Here is an 18,559-nt window from a genome sequence, read left to right as displayed (position 1 = left end):
TAGTATTCTTTAACCACACAGATCTTATTTCAGTTTATTAAAAAAGCCAAGTTACTGCTTCACTTTGGGGCTTTCCTGTCCATCCTTTATCCCTCTATTTGCTTTCTCCTGGCTCACTCCTCTGTCCTTAGATCTTGAATATCGTTTTCTCAGAGACCATTTGGGTTGACCCTCATTAAGTAGGTGCCAAGAGCCATATACCAAACCCATTACCCTCACTCTACACATACTTAGTTTCCTTGATACCACTCCACATATTTTAAAATGTTATGATTGCTTCTTTCCTTGAAATCTTTTGTTCTCTCACTAGACTGTAAGAGCCATGAATACAATAGCCATATGGTTGTATTTGCTGACACAGAGCTCTTGCATTGTGCAGTGCCTGGAACAGCAGATTTTCAGTCAATATTTGCTTGTTTGAATAAATAAATGACAAAATAAATAATCAAGTCTGTAAACTCAATGAAAGGAGAGGAAGTAAAAGAAAACCACTATTCCCCTATCTTCCAAATATTGGGAAAAGGGCTGCTTTTTAAAGAGGAAGGTAGATGAGGTCTTATCCTAGGCATTAATGCATTATAGAATTGAAAACATGTTTGGTTCATGGATGACTGGGCATAAGAGAAACGCCCAATGAAGGGTCTTGTTAAATTTTTGAAAATGAATTTATGAAAATAATTAAGGTCAACAATGAATCTCAACTATTTGGGTCTATCCATACTGCTTTGAGAAGTGTGATGGGGGCCCTCACAGACATATGTGTACTTACAACCTTACTATTGGATAATCTGCCTAGAATTAAAGCTGATGGATGTCCTTTCACCAGCTTCCTCTATCTGCCCAATATGCCTTACATCTGTGCTCTCCTTCCTCTAATTCAGTCCCTAATTCAATAGCTCATAATCTCATCATTTCCTTTATAGTTTCTTAGGGTGGCTGCTTGGCTGGTATCATTTCTCTTACCTACACGACCACCTCCTCCCCTGGCAGATTTCTCAAGCTACTTCAATCAGTTCAGTTTTCCTAATTTTCCTTTCCACACTGAAATTGGTGTATCTCTACACCACGGAACCTCTTAATCATTCTCTAGGCCAGTCCACCAGTGCCTTTGGCTGGAGCTCTGTACTGTCACGTGGGTGTACATCCCTTCAGGGCTTCAGAATCTCTGGGGCAACCACAGGAGCAGAGACCCTCGGTTCTGTCTCCGTGCTTTGTAATTGGTAGAGAAACACTATCACACAGCATACAGCAGATACGATGCATTCCAATTTATTTTAATGTAGAGAATTAGAGCTATGCCACTATATCATTGAGTTGTGCTGGTTATGTATGGCACAGATTAGAAATCAGTCAAGTTATGATGAACAATGAATTCCCCCCACTCTGAAGCCACATGGTGGGATATATCTAACTTTTCCCATATATATCAATGAAGACACTGAGGCTTGGAGAAGTCAAGTTTCTAGTGAGGATACAGCATTGAATGATCTAATCTTAATTCTGTTTGTCACATACCTTGTTGTTCGAAATAAACTGCACTGTTTGCCACAGACTGCATGTGGTACCAGGCTTGCTAAAGATCTGTCAGTTTCTCCTCGTGATCCTCAATTTCCTCATCTGTAAAATCAGGGAACTGAGACAGATTATCTTTCTAATTCTGGCATTCTATGATTGCAAGACCCAGTGTTCCTAAGATAGATTTGTTTTTCGCTTTCCTACCTTTTCCTTTTATTGTTTTTTCCCCCTCTGATTCTCCTTACCTAAGGTTCTCATGCTCCTAAACTTTTGTTTTTGCTAAACAACCCTCCACATGCCCAGCCATTTTTTTCCCCTCCCTTCTGTTTCTTCATTCACATCTATTAGAAGTCACTTTCAATCATTCAGTCATTTACCTGGTGATTTCTGATTTCTCTCTCCTCTCAGCTAGCTTGAGCCTCCCAAGAATAGCAATTCTGATTTATATTCATAAGGATCTACTCAGCACAATGTATGGTATATCTTGGGAATTTGGTTGCTGTGATAAACAAGTGAATGAATGAAAGTCACTAGAGTAATTTGCATACTATGCTTGTGTGTTGCCAAGCATGCATCTTTCTATTTTTCTAGAATGGTAGCCCAGAAGAGATTTTGGTACCCTTAACCATTACCACTCTGGATCACCAATATAGACGTCAGTCTTAGAAACAGAGCCTGGGATTTTGAGGCCTTCTCTGAGCTAATCCAGGAGCCACAGGAAGAGATTATCCTTGACCTTTACCTTATGCAGAATATGAAACTACCACTGAGGGTACTCAGTACTCCAGTCTCCATATTTCTCTGCTACCTCTGCCTTCTGTCACTTATCTCCATTTAACTCTTATTTTGAAGGAGGAGAGGGGAAGGTAACAGAAGTGTCCTCCAGGACTCTGGACACAAAGAAGGTTCTGAGTCTGGGCCCTGGCTACTTACCCTGGCTGCTTCCCCAGGCTGTTTTGTTGTGCCACTTCTTACATAAACCCAGGAAAACTCTGCAGCCAAGACACTCCCCTTTTATGCTGCTTCAGGGGAATGCAGCCCATCTCTAGGGATATCAGGCTTTGGGTCACAGAGAAATTTTTTCTGCTGTGCTTCACCCCTGGGATTGGAGCATGTTATGAGAGGGTAAGAAAGATGGAGGAGGCTGAAGGGAGCTTTCAAGAGAAAGGGAAACCCTGATCAATTAGAGATATGAGCCATCCGAACTCTCCGAAATGTAGAGACTCTCTGGTTATCTACCCCAGCCCTCTGTAAAACTTGCTTTCAACAGGTTTTGATGATTCAGGGGCCCATCTGTGCTGTACACATCATTTTAAAAAGAATATCTTTCTCTTTGCTGGAAAGAGGCAGAGTTAGCCAACACAGAGATGACATTACTTGTGACCATTAACTAAACTGAACACTCAGAAGTAGGTCATGAGGAAAAAAGGAATGCTTATGTCACAGAAGGAAAAATGCTTTTCACCAAAAGAACTTTCAAGAACTGAAGGAGCATGATATTTGGGCATGGATATTAAGATCACTGGCCAAGGTTTTGGAGAAGAGACCAGGAAGTGGTAAGTCCTCTGAATATCCTCATAAAACATATGTACATAGGGGACTTCCCTAGTGGTCCAGTGGTTAACACTTCACCTTCCAATGTAGGGGGTGTGGGTTCGACCCCTGGTTGGGGAGCAAAGATCCCACTTGCATTGTGGCCAAAAATGCCAAAGCATAAAACAGAAACAATATTGTAACAAATTCAAGAAAACCTTTAAAAAATCTTGAAAAAGTAATAAGAACCCCAACGGCTGGTCCAACCACAATTCTGGTTATCCATAGGCTAAGGCTATCATTAAAATAATTATATATAATTAATTATATTAAATATATATTTAATATATTAAATATATAAATATATTGTATATATAAATATATATAATAATAATTATATATAAAAAAAGACATTTGCATCTCATAGAGTGGGAGACAAAGTGCTCAAATATTAGGCAGCCAGACCCATCAGTGAAGCTTTTACAGGTTCAGTGCTCTGTGTCCTGTCAGCCTACCCTCTCCAAGGTAAAGGGCAAATTACTTCACCTTGTTCTTCCTACTTCCTCCAAAGAGGCACAGAACCTATTAGTTTTCCTCGGATTTTAGAGAGAGCACTTATACACTTGAAAGTAATCATTTGACCTGTTTATCAGGTGCATAACAGGATGTCAGTTTTGAGAGGGAATACCAGACCACTTTACCCATACTCCTTAGTGTATGTAGGTCAAGAAGAAACAGAACTGGACATGGAACAACGGACTGGTTCCAAATTGGGAAAGGAGTATGTCAAAGCTATATATTGTCACCCTGCTTATTTAACTTCTATGCCAAATGCTGGGCTGGATGAATCACAAGCTGGAACCAATATTGCTGGGAGAAATATCAATAATCTCAGATATGCAGATGATGCCATCCTAATGGCAGAAAGCTGGTTTAAAACAGCACTCAAAAAACTTAGATCATGGAATCCTGTCCCATCACTTCATGGCAAATAGATGGGGAAAAAATGGAAACGGGGGAAGACTTTATTGTAACAAAGTCTGGGCTACAGAGACTTTCTTGGGCTACAAAATTGCTGCAGGTGGTGACTGCAGCCACAGAATTAAAGACGCTTGTTCCTTGGAAGAAAAGCTATGACAAACCAGGTTCCTCTGTCCATGGGGTTCTCCAGGCAAGAATACTGGAGTGGGTTGCCATCCTTTTCTAGGGAATCTTCCCAATATAGGGGTTGAACCCATGTCTCCTACATTGGCAGGAGGATTCTTTACCACTGTGCCTGGTGGGCTATAGTGACTCTGCAACTCTACAGGGTTGCAGAGTCAGACACAGCTGAGCACGTACACTTACTTAAACATTTTTACATGTGTAATTTTTATGTATATTCAAAGGTGAGATGTTTGAAGGGAAAGACCATTTATAAATCATTTCTGTATTCCTTGTACTTAGCATAGGACCAGAAAAAAGTTAGCACTGAAAAAATGTATGTGAAATAATGAGAGAATAAATAAATAAATGAAAGTTTCCCGTGATTATCAATCATCTCTTCCCAGATGCCACAAACAGTGCCATGGTGGGACTTGATCTATCCAGGAGTTGAAATTTTGATTTACCAAACTTTTTTCAAGGCCCCCGATCTTGCAGGCATCTGGCATCATCAACTCTGGCATTTCCTCCTCAGCACCCACAGCATGGCCTCCCTGATGGGCCTGGACTTGACACTGTAGATGATGGGGTTCAGCACAGGGGGCACCACCAGGTACACGTAGGCGACAAGGGCGTGTACTATGGGGGGAAGGTGTCTCCCAAAACGGTGGATCATGGACACACCTATGACTGGGATGTAGAAAACCAGAACAGCCAAAATATGAGAAACACAAGTGTTGAGGGCCCGGATACGCTCCCTGGGAGAGGCCAGACCCAGGACCGTGCACAGGATGAAAGTGTAGGACAGGACGATGAGCAGGGAATCTACGCCCGCAGTGGACACAACCACATAGAGCCCATAGAGGATGTTTATGGTGATGTCAGCACAGGCTCTTCTCATCACGTCAGGATGGAAGCAGAATGAATGGGACAAAAGGGTCTTATTAGGGCAGAAGTTCAGACGTTTAAGCAGGAAAGGCACTGGGAAGAGAGACAGGGTAGCACGAGCCACAATGGCCAGCCCAATCCTGATGATGACACTGTCTGTGAGGACAGAGGCATAGCGCAGGGGGTTGGAGATGGCCACAAAGCGATCAAACGACATGGCCAGGAGCACCGAGGACTCCACCACGGAGAAGGAGTGGAGAAAGAATAATTGGACCAGACAGGCATTGAAGCCAATGAGCCGATGGTCAAACCAGAGCACAGCCAGAGTGGTGGGCATTGTGGACAAGGTGAGGCCCACGTCGGTGAGGGCCAGCATGGACAGGAAGTAGTACATGGGCTGGTGCAGGCTGGGGGTCCTCCTCACAGCCAAGAGGATCAAGCAGTTTCCAGCGAGGGCCACAGTGTACATGGAGGAGAAGGGGATGGAGATCCAGCCATGAACAGCCTCCAAGCCTGGGATGCCAATCATCAGGAAAGCAGGTGGCTGGAAGAAGGAGATGTTATTGAAGGACCGGGAAGGGATCATCTCTGGAAGGCAGCTGAAGTCTCCAGAAACTTGTGACTTTTTCAGTCTTGGCAGATAGATAGAAAGACACCGACCAGATATCTGTCAAAGAAGACATTTATTTATTCTTTTCGTTTATTATTTTTCCTTTTCTCAGCTTTTACTTTGTATTATTAACTGTTCCAGGGATGTATATGCATAAACCAATGTGTCCTCAAAACAAATGCAGCATGTTGGGGGATAGTTCAAATTTTCCATGGCTGGGTGGGTGCTTGGTTGCTCAGCCATGTCCAACTCTTTGCAACCCTTTGGACCCCATGGACCCCAGAGGCCCACCAGCCTCCTCTATCCATGGGATTTCACCAGCCTCCTCTGTCCATAGGATTTTACAGGAGAGAATACTGGAGTATTGCCACTTCCTCCTCCAGGAGAAAATAAATGACTGAAACAGATTTAGAATTTCTTTCTTTCTAAATATAAATGCTATACTATTTCCACCCTTTAGTTGCAGTCAGTGTCTTCTAATATTGAAAAAAGTGATGTTTGTTAACACTCTTCACTATGTAAGTGAAAATGAAATTCACTCAGTTGTGTCTGACTCTTTGAGACCCATGGACTGTATAGTCCATGTAATTCTCCAGGCCAGAATACTGGAGCGGGTAGCCTTTCCCTTCTCCAGGAGATTGTCCCAACCCAGGGATCGAAGCCAGGTCTTCCACATTGCAGGTAGATTCTTTACCAGCTGAGCCACAAGGGAAGCTCAAGAATACTGGAGTGGGTATCCTATTGCTTCTCCAGTGGATCTTCCTGACCCAGGAATCAAACCAGGGTCTCCTGCATTGCAGGCAGATTCTTTACCAGCTGAGCCACCAGGAAGCCCTTCACTAGGTAAAGCACTCTCCAAATGCTCATCATTGTCATCCCTTTGCCTTATTATTATTCCAATGATAGCGTATTTTGCATATGTGCTTTCACACAGTACATTATTTTTAACCTTGTTGATAGGGAAGACAAATATTTTAAGGTAAAAAGAGAGAAATTCTTTAGTCCCTGAAAGGAGGAGAAAACTGCAGCTTTCACCTGACTCAGCCATTAGAACTTAGATCTTTTTGTATTTGGAGAGTCTGAGTACAATCCCAGGACATTGTCTTCTAATCAACACCCAGTAATGATAAATTCCTAGGCTGAATGTCATATTAAGTACTCAGAAAGTTAAATGTAGAGATGCTTGATTCTCACCAGGTCGCTGAGAGCACTTAGGTATTTGGGATCCATCTCTGCCTTGCCGAGAGAATATCCACCTGGATCTTTGGATGCCCTTGCAATCCATTGTTTTACAGGAATCATCCCCTCACTGCATTCATTGAGCATTCCCTGCCACTGTTTCCACTTTTCCCCATCTATTTGCCATGAAGTGATGGGACCAGATGGCATGATCTTCGTTTTTTGAATGTTGAGTTTTAAGCCAGCTTTTTCACTCTCCTCTTTCACTTTCATCAAGAGGCTCATGAGTTCCTCTTCACTTTCTGCCATTAAAGTGGTATCATCTGCATATCTGGGGTTGTTGATATTTCTCCCAGCAATCATGATTCCAGCTTGTGCTTCATACAACCCGGCATTTCACATGATGTACTCTGCATATAAATTAAATGAGCAGGGTGACAATATATAGCCTTGACGTACTCCTTTCTGAATGTTGATCCAGTCCACTGTTCCATGTCTAGTTCTAACTCTTGCTTCATTACTTGCATACAGGTTTCTCAGGAGGCAGGTAAGATGGTCTGGTATTCCCATCTCTTGAAGAATTTTCTACAGCTTGTTGTGACCCATACAGTCAAAGGCTTTTGCATAGTCAATGAAGCAGAAGTGGATGTTTTTCTGGAATTCTCTTGCCTTTTCTATGAACCAATGGATGTTGGCAATTTGATCTCTGGTTCCTCTGCCTTTTCTAAATCCAACTTGTACATCTGGAAGTTCTTGGTTCACATACTGTTGAAGCCTATCTTGGAGGATTTTGAGCATTACCTTGCTAGCGTGTGAGATGAGTGCAATTGTGCTGTTGTTTGAACATTCTTTGGCATTGCCCTTGGGATTGGAATGAAAACTGACATTTTCCAGTCCTGTGGCCACTGAAGTTTTCCAAATTTTCTGGCATATTGAGTGCAGCACTTTCACAGCATCATCTTTTAGGATTTGAAAACCTCAACTCGAATTCATAGTAATTTGATATTTTTATGGATTATACTCCATACAAAGTTATTATAAAATAAGACTATATTCCCTGTGCTGTACACCATATCCTTATAACTTACTTTATATCTAGTAGTTTGTACCTCTTAATCCCCTTCACCTATTTTGCCCCTTTCTCTAGCTCCCTTCCCTCCTGTAACCTTTAAGGAATAATAATAGCAACAATAAGGCAATGTTTAAAAAAGAAGGAAGAAGCTTGGTGAATTTCCCCTAGGCTATGCTGGAAATGAGCCTAAATTAAAATTCAAGCCTATTTGGCTTACACACTTTCAGGAGTCTTACACCACCTGTATTGACTATGGGTTGTGCTAGATATGGAAAATTTGTTAAGTGTGAGGGCTGGCAGGATTAGATTATCAAGAAAACCTTGTTCTCTTATGGTATTCCATAGTAACAAGATTTGAGGTTCTGCAGTTGAAGCCTCTTCCTGTTTCTCCAAAAATCTTTTTACTCCACTCTGTGACCTTTGGCTCCTTCTCATAAAGAAATAAAATATTCTGTTTATTGTGTTAATTATCTCCTGGTTACTGCTTTTCTTTTTACTAATCCAAGACACATTTCCTCAAGGATCTCATTCATTTTCAGTATTTTGATTTTGATAATTTCACAAATTTATGTTTTTTCCCCCAAGAATAATCAATGAATGAATAATAAAATAATAATTGAATGAAGACACCCTAAATTTTATAATCCAGTTCCCCTCCAGTATGGGGCTTCCCTGACAGCTCAGTTGGTAAAGAATCCACCTGCAATACAGGAGACCCCAGTTTGATTCCTGGGTCGGGATGATCCCCTGGAGAAGGAAAAGGCTACCCACTCCAGTATTACGACCTGGAAAATTCCATGGTCTGTATAATCCATGGGTTCACAAAGAGTCAGACATGACTGAGCAACTTTTCGCTTTCACTTTCCCCTCCACAGCAACCGTTAACACAGCACCTCCTAGGTGCATATGTTCACAACTTAAAGAATAAATTTTGCATATATTAAAAACCAATGGCTCCTTCAGATGAATACAATTACTGTTTATTATTATCCAATTTTATTTAGGTTTACTTAGGATCAACTAGGAAATACCCTCTGTCATTGGTAACATAAATGATAATGTGATAACTGAAGGTGAATTCTGGGCTGTTCCTTTAACTTGTGGGAATCTGAAGACTAATTTTACATCAGATTAGTGTCACAAATCTCTTTCTTCCATTCTACATTAATTGATATATTACTGAGTTATTCACAAATCCCTCATCTTAGAACTTGCCTTTGTCCACAGTTCATAGGTAGATCCCATGCAATTGTGGGTATTTGTGTGATCTATTGCTCTTGGCTGTGGTGGAAGAATCCAAATGGTAATTTAAGCTGAACTTTCAGGAAACTTAGAGCACAGGGATTAAAAATGATAGGATACCAGTTAAGACTAGTTGCCAAACCCATGAGAAACTCCAATGCAATCACAAAAATTTCTTCCTTGCATCCAGAGCATGCATGATCTTTTTGTCCCCTTTTGTGAATATTACAGTGTCATGAGGAGTCTGATATTAGAACAGGATTCTTTATGGTGAAACAAAAGAAATATTTTATTTTCTGTTCTTTTACTAAAATGCCTATTTTAGTAGCCAAGTTCTATTAACACGTTCTTTCTTCCCATGAAGTTCGGAAGTATTATATAATAAATCATTTTAACCTGGAAACAGACCAGGTTTGTTCTTCTATTATTATCTCCAGGACACTAAAGCGTCAAAGATATTATAAATTATAGCTCTCTTCCCCCAAGGAATTCAAGCACTTCCTCTTTAGCATTCTAGGTTTCTGTTAACTTGTGATTGGGTATGTCTGGGAATGTCAAATTGTCTACAAACAAAAGGCTGAATCCACCATACTTTCTTTACTTGACCTCAAAGCCAAGTGCTTTTTTAAATTTCTTTTCTTTTTTTTTTAAATTTCTACAAAAAAGAAAACCACGGTAATTATGTGACATGAGGGAGGTGCTATCTAATGCTATGGTATAATCATTTTGTAATATATGAGTCTTTTATAAAAGGCTCTTCTTACTCAGAAAAATGGAAACGAAAATCTCATAGTGAGAGTATAGACACCTAGAAAATGTTCAGATCACCCACAGGACGGGTGGGATTTCCCTTATACTGACGCCTTACTTAGAGAAACAAAAGTGTACTCACCTGCTTGGACACAGAGCCTGGGTTTAATAATTATATGAATTAGGAAATCTGTGTGTTCAGAAAGTAGCCTTCTTTACTTCTCCCCTACCTGGGGGTGTGGACCTGCCATTTATGGAAGGTCCTTTTCTTCCTGCTCCTGGTATCTGCTCATCCTCCAGCTCACTGGCTCCTCAAGACAGCAACTGACAGAGAGGGATCTCAGGCTCTCTAACTAGGTCCTCATCCTTCTAAATAGTGTAGAAAGGGTTCTATCTGGTCCCCAAGTTACTCACGCTGCGTGTTGTTGCAGTCTTTACTGCTCCACATTCTGAAGGAGCCCAGAAAAACTCTGCAATTAAGATCCTACTTTATACCACTGACTGGGTGCCCTCGGGAGTCACTGTTCCCCAGGGACGGCCCTGCCACAGGCGACAGAGGATAGTCTCTGCTTAGTCCTTCCTGGAGAATTGACAACATGTAGGATATATGTGTTTGGATGAAAACTTATAAAAAATGGTTTCTTTGAGCAATTGAACTGTGGAGGAGAGGGCTAGAATCATCATCTTTTCTAAGTTGATCCAACTGTTATGATGGCTATCATTAAAAAAATAGTACTGGTGAGGATGTGGAGAAATTAGAACCCTTGTACACTGCTGGTGATACTGTAAACTGTTGCAGCTGCTATGGAAAACAGTATGGAGTTTACTCAAAAATTAAATTTGGAACTACTGTGTCATCCAGCAGTTCTACTTCTGAATATATACTCAAAAGAACTGACATCAGGATCTAAAAGATATCTGGAATATCACCTTAGGACAATATTTACATTTCCAGATGTTGACCTCTAAATCCTGCTTAAATTTACCCACTCCCCAATTTTTTGCCAGTATAGCTGCCAGTGAAGAAAGTGCCTACCGGAGTGGTCTCTGGGATGACTTTGGATGAAGGTATTTCTATCCCAGACACAGAAATTTACAAGGTGAGGCAGAGAGAGTTATGTGTAACTAAAATGTAGAGGCTCTAATATTATAATCTCAGGCAATAGCAAATAGTCAGAGGAAGGCCATTCTTGAGCAAGCAGGTTCACTTTTGGAGCAACAAAGATGTCCATTGGATCCACAGCTGTGAAGAGCTGTAACTTCAGCTTTCATTGCTTGAGATTTGATGTAAATTTAATAAGTAGTTGTTGAATAAATACATGAATAAACTTCAGTGCATTTATTTAGGAGTTATGATTCATAAATAGGTTTATTCAAGCAGTATTCCTGAAGCCACCTTTGGGCTAATCTCTTTTACGGATAATGAAGGCATTCAATGTGAATCAGGTTTAACTGTTGCCTTCCAGAAACTGTCAGTACAAAGCATGGTTTCAACATCAAGTGGTAAGAGTTTTAAGAGGGGTGTGAACAGGCTACAAAAGGAGTAGCAGAGAGAAGATCGCAGACCCAGAGGACAGGAACTTTTATCTCCTCCGGAAGGAGAAGAGTCTTCTAAATAAGATGGTGAGAGTAGGAGTAGGGGACTCTAGCAGTAAAGAAGCTGGAGGCCCTCTCCCCAGGGTGTGCAGCGGTGGGCCAGCCCCCTGCTGCCTACATTTGAAGGTAAACTAGGGGAGGAGTATGAGACCCTGCATCCGGAGATCTCCATTTCTGAAGAGAACCCAGAGGCCCTCTGCTACTGATACCTTCTCTCACCGTGTTCATCCATCCATCCATCCATTAAAGCATCTGCACTGAGTGGTAAGCTTTCTTTTTTTATCCATAATTATGATACAGTGTATCAAGTATTACAACTGAAGGAAACATTGGGTGCTCAGTGATCACTGTTGAACCTTCCGATTTGGCTTGGGGTGGGTGGGAGTTCATGAAGTCCCAATTACAGTTTTGAGTAAAATCATATTCTAGTCAAGAGGAGGTATAATTATTTTGCTGACTCTGAATTCTAATTCAGCATCCCTAACATGCATATCCAAGCTCAGTCTTAGGATCTCCTCAGTATCTAATAATTATCTAAGAGGCTGTCCTTTCTCTCCTGAAATATAGGACCATGGGCATGAGGGTCACTCTGTCTCTCTCTCTTTATATATATGCGTATATATATGATATGCTCCACTTACATTTTTTCATTTTTATAAATTTAAAATGTCTGCAAGAGTCAAAAGAATATTCTGATATGTGTATTCCAATTACCTAGATTAGCAACATTTTTAACACTGTGTTCTATCTCTCTTTCCCCCTTCACTCTCTACATTTGCACTCTCATATATTTTATTTTGATAACTCATTTGAAAATAAATTATAGCTATTACAACCCTTCTTAATAAATATTAAGCATACACTTCCTAAAAATAGATTTTCCTACCTAATCACAAAACTATTTTTAAACCTAGGCAAATCATACCAGCCTAATACTATTGTGATCACTCACCTAGAGCCAAACACCCTGGAATGCGAAGTCAAGTGGGAGGTGATGAAATTCCGTTGAGCTATTTCAAATCCTAAAAGATGATGCTGTAAAAGTGCTGTACTCAGTATGCCAGCAAATTTGGAAAACTCAGCAGTGGCCACAGGACTGGAAAAGGTCAGTTTTCCTTCCAATCCCAAAGAAAGGCAAAGCCAAAGAATGTTCAAATTGTAGCACAATTACACTTATCTCACATGCTAGTAAAGTAATTCTCAAAATTCTCCAAGCTAGGCTTCAATAGTATGTGAACTGTGAACTTCTAGATGTTCAAGCTGGATTTAGAAAAGGCATTGGAACCAGAGATCAAATTGCCAACATCGATTGGATCATTGAAAAAGCAAGAGAGTTCCAGAAAAACATCTACTTCTGCTTTATTGACTACACCAAAACCTTTGACTGTGTGGATCACAACAAACTGGAAAATTCTTCAAGAGATGGGAATACCACACCACCTGATCTGCCTCTTGAGAAATCTATATTCAGGTCAGGAAGCAACAGTTAGAACTGGATTTGGAACAACAGATTGGTTCCAAATTGGGAAAGGAGTATGTCAAGGCTGAATATTGTCACACTGGTTAACTTGTATGCAGAGTACATCATGAGAAACACTGGGTTGGATGAAGCACAAGCTGGAATTAAGATTGCCAGGGGAAATACCAGTAACCTCAGATATGCAGATGATACCACCCTTATGGCAGAAAGCGAAGAAGAACTAAAGAGCCTCTTGATGAAGTGAAAGGAAAGTAAAAAAGTTGGCTTAAAACTTAACATTCAGAAAACTAAGATCATGGCGCTGGTTCCATCACTTCATGGCAAATAGATGAGGAAACAATGGAAATAGTGACAGACTTTATTTTTTGGGCTCCAAAATCACTGCAGATGATGACTGCAGCCATGAAATTAAAAGACGCTTACTCCTTGGAAGAAAAGTTATGACCAACCTAGACAGCACATTAAAAAGCAGAGACATTACTTTGCCAACAAAGGTCCATCTAGTGAAAGCTGTGGTTTTTCCAGTAGTCATGTATGGATGTGAGAGTTGGACTATAAAGAAAGCTGAGCACCAAAGAATTGATGCTCTTGAACTGTGGTGTTGGAGAAGACTCTTGAGAGTCCCTTGGTCAGCAAGGAGATCCAGTCAGTCCATCCTAAAGGAAATCAGTCCTGAATATTCATTGGAAGGACTGATGCTGAAGTTGAAGCTCCAATACTTTGGCCACCTGATGCAAAGAGCTGACTCATTTGAAAAGACCCTGATGCTGGGAAAGATTGAAGGCAGGAGGAGAAGGGGATGATAGAGGATGAGATGGTTGGATGGTATCACAGCCTCTAAGGACATGAGTTTGACTAAACTCCAGGAGTTGGTGATGTACAGGGAGGCTTGGTGTGCTTCTCTAGTCCATGGGGACGCAAAGAGTCAGACATGACTGAGCAACTGAACTGAACTGAACTGAATACTATTACCTATATACAATACATATTTGAATTCCATGATTGTTCTAATAATGGCTAATTAATGCTAGCATTTGGTTTTTATGTCCCTTTGATCTCTTTTAATATAGATTAAGTCCCCTGATATAACTTTTATAGCACTGTATTTTGAAAACTTTCCTGGGCTACTAGTTTGTGTGTGAGTGTATGTATGTATGCTAGTGTAAGTATGTGTGTGTGTGGTACTTCCCATATTTATTGTTTCCCTGGATATTTCCTCATAGTAGATTCAGGTTGAGTATTTTTGGTAGGACTTTTACATATGTGATTTTGTGTCCTTATTCTTATCAGAAAGCATATAAGGTCAGATTACATCTTATTGGTTAGCCTAAATTTGATTATTTGCTTAAGATATTATTGCCAGTCTCCTTATTGTTCAAACAGATTCATCCTTTCCTATTTAGTAAGTAAGTTGTGCAGTGTACTTTGAAACTGTGTGAATATTGTATCTGGACATCTTTTAAGCATTTATCGATTATTTAAAATACATTAAAAACTGCAAAGAGGTTATCTATTAATAAATCAAGACTTTTGCATTTATTTCATGATATTCTTCTATAAAAAGAGTTTTCTTCTTTTCTATCTCTTCATTTTGAGTATCACTGGGGATGCATACTTTTCTTAAAGAATTCTATTTTCTATAATCAATTGTTGTTAAAACTATTTTTAATGTTCTAATTGGCCTACATTTGGCCACTGGTAGCCTTTTTGAATGAGTTTCTGTGTATTCTTTTTTAATGCTCCTATTGTCTTTGTGTTTTTTTTATTTCTTCAGGCATAAACTATTCCATCTCACTTTGTGCTCTCCCTGCTTCATACCTGGATACCTGGAATTAGCCACTACTCCAAGAATCCTAGGTTATAGGTAGTGGTGAATGATATTTAGAAGCGAATAGATACTAGTCTTGCTCATTGATGATGGTATCATTGCTTCCAGGTACTTTCAGAAGACAGAGAAGAGCTATGTGGAGATGAAATTAAATAAAAAATTACATTTATTTAAAAAAAATTATTGACTTAGTTTTAGTTTACATTCTTTTTTTCTAGACTGTTAAAACAACTTCTTAAATGTTTTTCTTGCATTCATTTTCTCCTTCGCTTTCACCTTCCTAATTTGTGATACACAGTAAAGCCTCTACAACTTCTTACATTGCAGTAGCTTTTCCAAGGCCGACCTTTAAACAAAGAATTAATACCAAATGGTCCAATCAGATCTGAAAGGTTAAAGAGGTCTCACCACTGCCTGTCATTTCCAGCTTATCTCCAGTTCTCCCTCCAACACCTAACACATTATGCTGAGCCACATCTAACCTTAACTCACTTTTTCACATCAACCAGATGTGAAACCATGCCTCAGTTTTATCATTTTTTATATTCTTTCCCATTTATTAGGTATGACCTCCCTTTGCCTACATTTTCTGCCTGACAAGCTCCTACTCATCTTTCAGCCTCCTTCTTCCCTGACTCTTATCTCATTTCCTCCTGTCAAGGCAGCAAATCCACTTCTAGGCTCCTATAGCGCTTTGTGTGAACCTTTCACAGCCTTGTTACACATTATTATAGTTGTGTGTTTGGAAGCTGCTATCCTTCAAAGTGGAAGAGACTAACTACATATGGTTCATTTAAATATTTCATATAACAACCACAGATTCTAGCATAAATAAACACTAAATTAAAAAAATTGAATTTAATGAGTGGAGTGAAAAATTAGAACCGAGGAAGTCCCTGGTGGTCCAGTGATTAGGACTTGGCACTCTCACTGTTGGAGCTCCAGGTTTCATCCATGTTCGGGGAACTAAGATCCTGCAAGCGATGCAGCACAGTGAAAAATAACAAATAAATAAATAAACAAATAAATTAAATGTGAGGCCACAAAGACTTAAAAAGGAATCAGGACTGCTTTTCACCCATATGTATGAGGGTGATTTGCTTGTCATTCTCTTGATAATGTCTCTGGGTCAGGGCTCAGTATATGGGCTTTCTGGACATAGGTTATAACTGTTTGGCTGTGTTTTCCCTCAGATTCTGATGTTTTTTCTTGATTTCATCAGCCTTTCCTCTTCTCCCTCAGCACCCTGAGCATGGCCTCCCTGATGGGCCTGGACTTGACACTGTAGATGATGGGGTTCAGCACAGGGGGCACCACCAGGTACACGTAGGCGACAAGGGCGTGTACTATGGGGGGAAGGTGTCTCCCAAAACGGTGGATCATGGACACACCTATGACTGGGATGTAGAAAACCAGAACAGCCAAAATATGAGAAACACAAGTGTTGAGGGCCCGGATACGCTCCCTGGGAGAGGCCAGGCTCATCACTGTATGAAGAATAAGAGTATAGGACAGCACAATAAGCAAGGAGTCAAAACCCACTGTGGACAGAACCACATACAGCCCATAAATGATATTGACAGTAATGTCAGCACAGGCTTGTTTCATGACATCTGCATGGAAACAGAATGAGTGGGACAGGAGAATCTTGCCAGGACAAAAGTTCAGTCTCTTTAGTAAGAAGGGCCCTGGAAAGAGGGACACAGTGGCGCGAGCCACAATGGCCAGCCCAATCCTGATGATGACACTGTTTGTGAGGACAGAGGCATAGCGCAGGGGGTTGGAGATGGCCACAAAGCGGTCAAACGACATGGCCAAGAGCACTGAGGACTCCACCACGGAGAAGGAGTGGAGAAAGAATAATTGGACCAGACAGGCATTGAAGCCGATGAGCCTATGGTCAAACCAGAGCACAGCCAGCGTGGTGGGCATTGTGGACAAGGTGAGGCCCACGTCATTGAGGGCCAGCATGGACAGGAAGTAGTACATGGGCTGGTGCAGGCTGGGGGTCCTCCTCACGGCCAAGAGGATCAGGCAGTTTCCAGTGAGGGCTGCAGCATACATGGAGGAGAAGAGGATGGAGAGCCAGCCATGAACAGCCTCCAGGCCTGGGATGCCAATCATCAGGAAAGCAGGTGGCTGGAAGAAGGAGATGTTGGCAAAGGACCAGGAAGCAAGCATCTTGGGAAGGCAGTTGAGGTCTTCAGAAATTTGTGACCTTTTCAATCTGGGCAGACACAAAGACATTGACTATACACCTATCATTAGGAAGATATTTATTTATACTGTGTAGGCTCTTTCATTAATTATTTTCCATTTCTCAGCTTTTACTTTGTATTATTAACTGTTCCAAGAATGTACATATAACAACCTATATGTCATGAAAGCAAATATACCATTTAGGAGATAGTATAACTTCTCTATGATTACCAGAAAATAAATGACTGAAATAGATTTAAGATTTAGTTTTTAATAAATGTAAATTTTATACTATTTCCACCCTTACTTCCAGTGTTTTCTTTAAACAAAGTGATGTGTGTTAGCACTCTTGAATATATAAAGGACATTTTAAATGCTCATGCTCATTCTTTTTTGCAGTATTTTAAAAGATTCACATAGTTATCACATGTGCTCTCATAATTACTTTGCTGATAGATAGAGAAGGGAAATATTTTATCTAAAGTGAAAGGAGAAATTCTGAAGTCCAACAAAGAAAGAGAAAGCTGCAGCTTCTTCCTGAATTATTAAAACTATTAGAACTTGGGATCGTCTTGTGTTTGGAGGGTCTGAGTACAAATCCTAGGACGTTGCCTTCTAATCAAGATCCATAATGATTAATATCTAGACTGTTAAGTACAAGGAAAGTTTTGGTAAATGAAGAGACACTTGATTCTCACTAGGTCACTGAGAACACTTAGATACTTGGGGTCCGTCTCTGCCTTGCCCAGAGAATATCTGCCTGGGTCTTTAAATGCCCCTGCAATCCAGGCTACACATTGCTTTGTAGGAATCATTTTCTCACTCCATTTACTGAGCGTTCCCCATAATGTTTAGAATACCAGCTAAATCTTTTGTTCAGCCTCTTAGCACACTCATCAAGAGGACTTGATTTGTCCTTGAATGACCTCCTTGTCATCTCTCAGCACTGATCTCAGCCCTAGCTGGGAGGGCCACAGCTGCAGGAGGATGAGACCAAAGGTTTTCTTCTCCAAGTTAGAATTTCCACAGAAGCCAATTGAAGACATGAATGAAAGACATAAATTTAGGCTCATTGAGGATTCAGTGGGATCTGTCCTAGAAATGTCAGTTTAGTTTCTGATTTTGGGGAAATAAATTTTCTTTTTGTTTGAAACTAACACATTTTATATTTTAAAAATTTTATCTTAAAAATTTTTATAGCATTTTTCCTTTTTTATTTTAAATTTTTATTTATTTTTTAAATTGAAGGATACTTGTTTTACAGAATTTTGTTGTTTTATGTCAAACCACAACATGAATCAGCCATAGGTATACATATATCCCTTCCCTTTTAACCTCCCTCCCATCTCCCTCCCCATCCCTCCCCTCTAGGTTGACTTTGGGGAAACACGTTTTCTAATTCATCAGTTATTGGATACCTCTTGTCTTCCAGATATTAGACATTCTACTCTCTTGTGTATTAGTAAATAATACCACTCAGTCTCAAAAAATGATGCAAGTATTACTGTATATTTTAAACAAATA

The 18,559-nt window shown here is 40.3% G+C and overlaps 1 protein-coding gene and 1 pseudogene across 1 annotated transcript; both read right to left on the bottom strand.

Moving 5' to 3' along the window:
- Positions 1-4,702: 4,702 nt before the first annotated feature.
- On the bottom strand, positions 4,703-5,725 carry LOC122450376 (olfactory receptor 51I2-like). The gene has a single exon (XM_043482691.1). The coding sequence runs from the start codon at positions 5,663-5,665 to the stop codon at positions 4,703-4,705; it is 963 nt and encodes a 320-aa protein (XP_043338626.1). The 5' UTR covers positions 5,666-5,725.
- A 10,329-nt stretch (positions 5,726-16,054) lies between these two features.
- On the bottom strand, positions 16,055-17,101 carry LOC122450279 (annotated as a pseudogene).
- Between the last annotated feature and the right edge of the window lie 1,458 nt (positions 17,102-18,559).

This window comes from Cervus canadensis, chromosome 11, assembly GCF_019320065.1.
Source record: "Cervus canadensis isolate Bull #8, Minnesota chromosome 11, ASM1932006v1, whole genome shotgun sequence".
Taxonomy (NCBI): domain Eukaryota; kingdom Metazoa; phylum Chordata; class Mammalia; order Artiodactyla; family Cervidae; genus Cervus; species Cervus canadensis.
This window is presented reverse-complemented; position numbering and strand designations above follow the sequence as displayed.

What these genes read in the sequence shown, in the direction of transcription:
- LOC122450376 (XM_043482691.1), bottom strand. Translation starts at nt 5,665, where the DNA reads ATGATCCCTTCCCGGTCCTTCAATAACATCTCCTTCTTCCAGCCACCT.